A 3,647-nucleotide genomic window follows, 5' to 3' on the forward strand; every position below is an offset into this window, starting at 1 on the left:
TAAGAAGAAAGGAAGTAGTACTAAAGGTTTTGAAAATGAGTATTCCAATGTAAAGCGCATTGGGATACTTTTTTTCGGAAATGTGCTATATAAATGTTATATATTATTATTTTTATTATTATTATTATCGTATTATTATTATTATTATTATTATTATTAGTATTATTATTATCATTATTATAGTATTATTATTATTATTACTCTACCATTATTAGTATTATTATTATCATTATTATTATTATATTTATCAAATTATTATTATTATTACCGTATTATTATAATAATTATTACTACCGTTTATTATTATTACTGTATTATTATTATTATTATTATTACACTACCATTATTATTATTATTATTATTATTATTATTACACTACCTGTCCCTTGAGACCCAGCTGTATGGCCCGTCGTGAGGCAGCAGGGCCCCCCTGGGGGTTGTGGTCGGGGTCCCACTGTAGCCGAACTTGTAACTTGTCTGCGGAGACAGACTGCTCTTTCTGCTTCTGTTGACGTTGGCAATAACAGAAACGTCATCATTATCATCATCATCATCATCATCATCATCATCATCATCATCATCATCATCATCACTGACTTAACTATTCCCCCTTTCCCTTGTTTCGTTTCTCTAGAAAACATAACAAGTTGCACCATGTCAATACATTCTTACATAACCAACAAATAAATGAAATGTGGGCACCAACATCAGGACACGGGACAAAAAAAAATCCAGTCCCAATAAACGTTATAAGAGTGAAGAAAAATATTTATTTATTTATTTATTTATTTATACATATGTGGAACATTCTCCGGTGTGTTTACTCTAAGACTAACAGCTAATTTCAAAATCCAAAATGCTGCACAGTTGGTTGTTATTACTAAACACAAAAGCGCCAGAAGATAAAATTGGGCAGGGTAAAAAAAAAATTTTTTTAAACATTTGTGTGTTAGCATGCTTGCATACATGAAAGAGTGTGTGTGTGAGGGTGTAAGCCAACATGTGAGCAGGCTTTCATTCATGAAAAAAAAAAGAGTATGTACATTGTGTGAGTATGAGCATGAGTGTGTGGTGGTAAGCATGTGAGAGCAAGTGCAAGTGTAAACGAAAACTTTCTGAAAGTCAACATGATAGCAAACCTCCATTGTTAAAGCCTTAGAGAGAATATCTTCAAAAGCGGCCCGAGAGATCCTGATTGCCAGCACGTGTTCCTGATTGGGTTTACTGGCCCAGCCGCATCGATACATCATCCACATGAAGTTTGTCTTGATCCAAGACATGCGCTCAAACCGGTAAGCCGGACCGCCAAATCTGGAAGATGAACACAAAAGTGGAAAAATAAGTGGGGAGTAGCTAAGTGCCAATCGAAAAACATCCATTAACTTCTTCAAATTGTTTTACAGAGTGAGTTGTCCCAGCCCAAGAGACATGTATTTACTTTGCCTAATGTCCTGTCTTGTTGTGCGTTTGCGTGAGTGCACCTTTCGGTCTAACTTTTGTAATGTCTACAGGAATTGTTAACGACCAAGACAAATTTCTCCCTGCGAGAAGAATAAAGATTGTCATTGTCATTGTCAAATAGAAGAAGTAAAAATAAAGACAAAAAGGAAACGTTTGTGATTAGAGTTCAGTATCTTCGAGTCTTTGTTCCACTGTGCAGCTTGAGTCATCAAAACTGCCAGAGAGTAGTCTTATTGGATGATTTTTATTCCTCTTACAACACAATTTGTGGGGCAGCATGGTGAAATCAGGCACTCGTCAAAATAATGAAATTGAAGAAACTGGCAATTTTCTTTCGGTTTGACAATATTAATCAAATTTATATTTTTTTGCGTAAATATCTTTTATCAATAAAGTACCAAAAATGTAAATTTTCAGTTTCCCAGGGCTCTCCAGGTATGGTATTCATCAAATTTTGGCGGCCATTCTCTCACTATTTTTACCTCCGAAACCCCACCTCCTTCAATAGCAAATCCCATGACATTTATTAAATATAGATGGGTAATTTTTTCACTGAAAGCAAGACAAATAAACAAACTTTAAGATGATACCAATAACTCCATATGCCCAAAAATTGACGAGCGCCTGATATTCCACCGCGTTGTGACACATTTAGCTGGCAGGCTTGCTTGACCCCATGACCCTGCATGTCAGGACAAACCCAGGCTGAGTAGGATGAGGCATCCCACCCCAAAGAGAGATAAATTAAATGTGATGCATTCCAACAAAATGATTAAACAAGACAACACAAAGAGATTTTCGCACAAAAAGAATTATACAATTTAGAATACTCTGCCGATACCAGGATAATGATTTGTTCGAGTTAAATATATTTAATAAGAAAATCAACAGAATAAATGGTCATTCAGTGCTGGGGAAAAAATAAGGCCAACAGACAGAAAAAACAAAGGGAAAGCAAAGAAGTAGGACATACCAGTGGCACCAGCTCCAACCATGATCCGCACAGGATAATGAGGAGAAAGAAAATTCTTTGGAAAAACTTAATTTAGAACAAAATTCTTTTCAAAACTTTTCACGAAATGAACTACAAACCTTTGAAATTTGACCGCGTACTCAGCTATAGCTTTGTTGAACGCCTGATAAACAACGATGCCTTCGTCATCGTAGTGCGCCAGTATATGCCTCCCCCTGGCTGGCCAGTGTTGTGTCTTCTGCTCATTGTAATTCTCCCAGATCAACTTACGCTGAGATGGCAAAGACTTCAGCTGGTCGGAGGATGCCATCGCTGTACACTTGTCACATGAAATAGAGAATACGTGGACAGTTAGACCATGAACCGAACTACAAGAAGTACTTAAAGTATTATCATATTGATCTTGTCAGTAGTATTTGTACAGTCATAACAATATTATTACATGCGTATTGAGATAACAAAATATGAGTCAATTCTATATATATATATATATATATATATATATATATATATATATATATATATATATATGTGTGTGTGTGTGAGGTGTGGTGACTAAATTAGTTACTTCTCAGATTTTGGCCTTATGGCAATTAATACATCAACTTTATAGGTGGAGTTTGTACAATTTGTAAGTGTTGCGAACAATAAAAGACACAGTAGACTTTGAACAAAATAACATCAAATAAAAATAAATAAATAAATCTGACCTAAGCAGGTAAATTTTCGTCCAATATTTCCATTCTTGGATTGCGCGAATTAACTCATTTTGTCAACACGCCTCACATATATATAGAGAGATACAAGCTGGCTGGTTTCTTACAATAATTATTGACAGTGTATGGTGAAATCAGGCGCTCCGTCGAAATAAAACAAATTGTAGAAACATGCATCATGCCAGTTTGGAAATTTTTATAGAATTTTTATTTTTTGGCTCAACATCTTTTAAGTATAATAACACATCCATGTGAATTTTACTGAAAAACATTGTTTAACACAAAATATAGTCATTTTTCAGTTTCTAAGGAGTGATCTTAGCTATTGGAGTTACCACTTCACAGCCATGTATTTTCTCCCAAATTTCACCACTGAAACCAGGAGACAAACCTCCTTCTATACATATATTATTATATTATATATATATATATATATATATATATATATATATATATATATATATATATATATATATATATATAGGCCTCTATAAAGA

General features: G+C 34.2%; 1 protein-coding gene across 1 annotated transcript; it reads right to left on the minus strand.

Moving 5' to 3' along the window:
• Positions 1–379: 379 nt before the first annotated feature.
• Positions 380–2,785, minus strand: LOC101863164 (the record flags this gene model as incomplete). Its single annotated transcript, XM_005113529.3, is given in 3 exon segments — positions 380–505; positions 1,140–1,311; positions 2,554–2,785. Coding segments are annotated over 3 exon segments (489 nt in total), but the record flags the coding sequence as incomplete, so codon positions are not given.
• Between the last annotated feature and the right edge of the window lie 862 nt (positions 2,786–3,647).

This window comes from Aplysia californica, unplaced genomic scaffold, assembly GCF_000002075.1.
Source record: "Aplysia californica isolate F4 #8 unplaced genomic scaffold, AplCal3.0 scaffold03181, whole genome shotgun sequence".
In the NCBI taxonomy this organism is placed as follows: Eukaryota; Metazoa; Mollusca; class Gastropoda; order Aplysiida; family Aplysiidae; genus Aplysia; species Aplysia californica.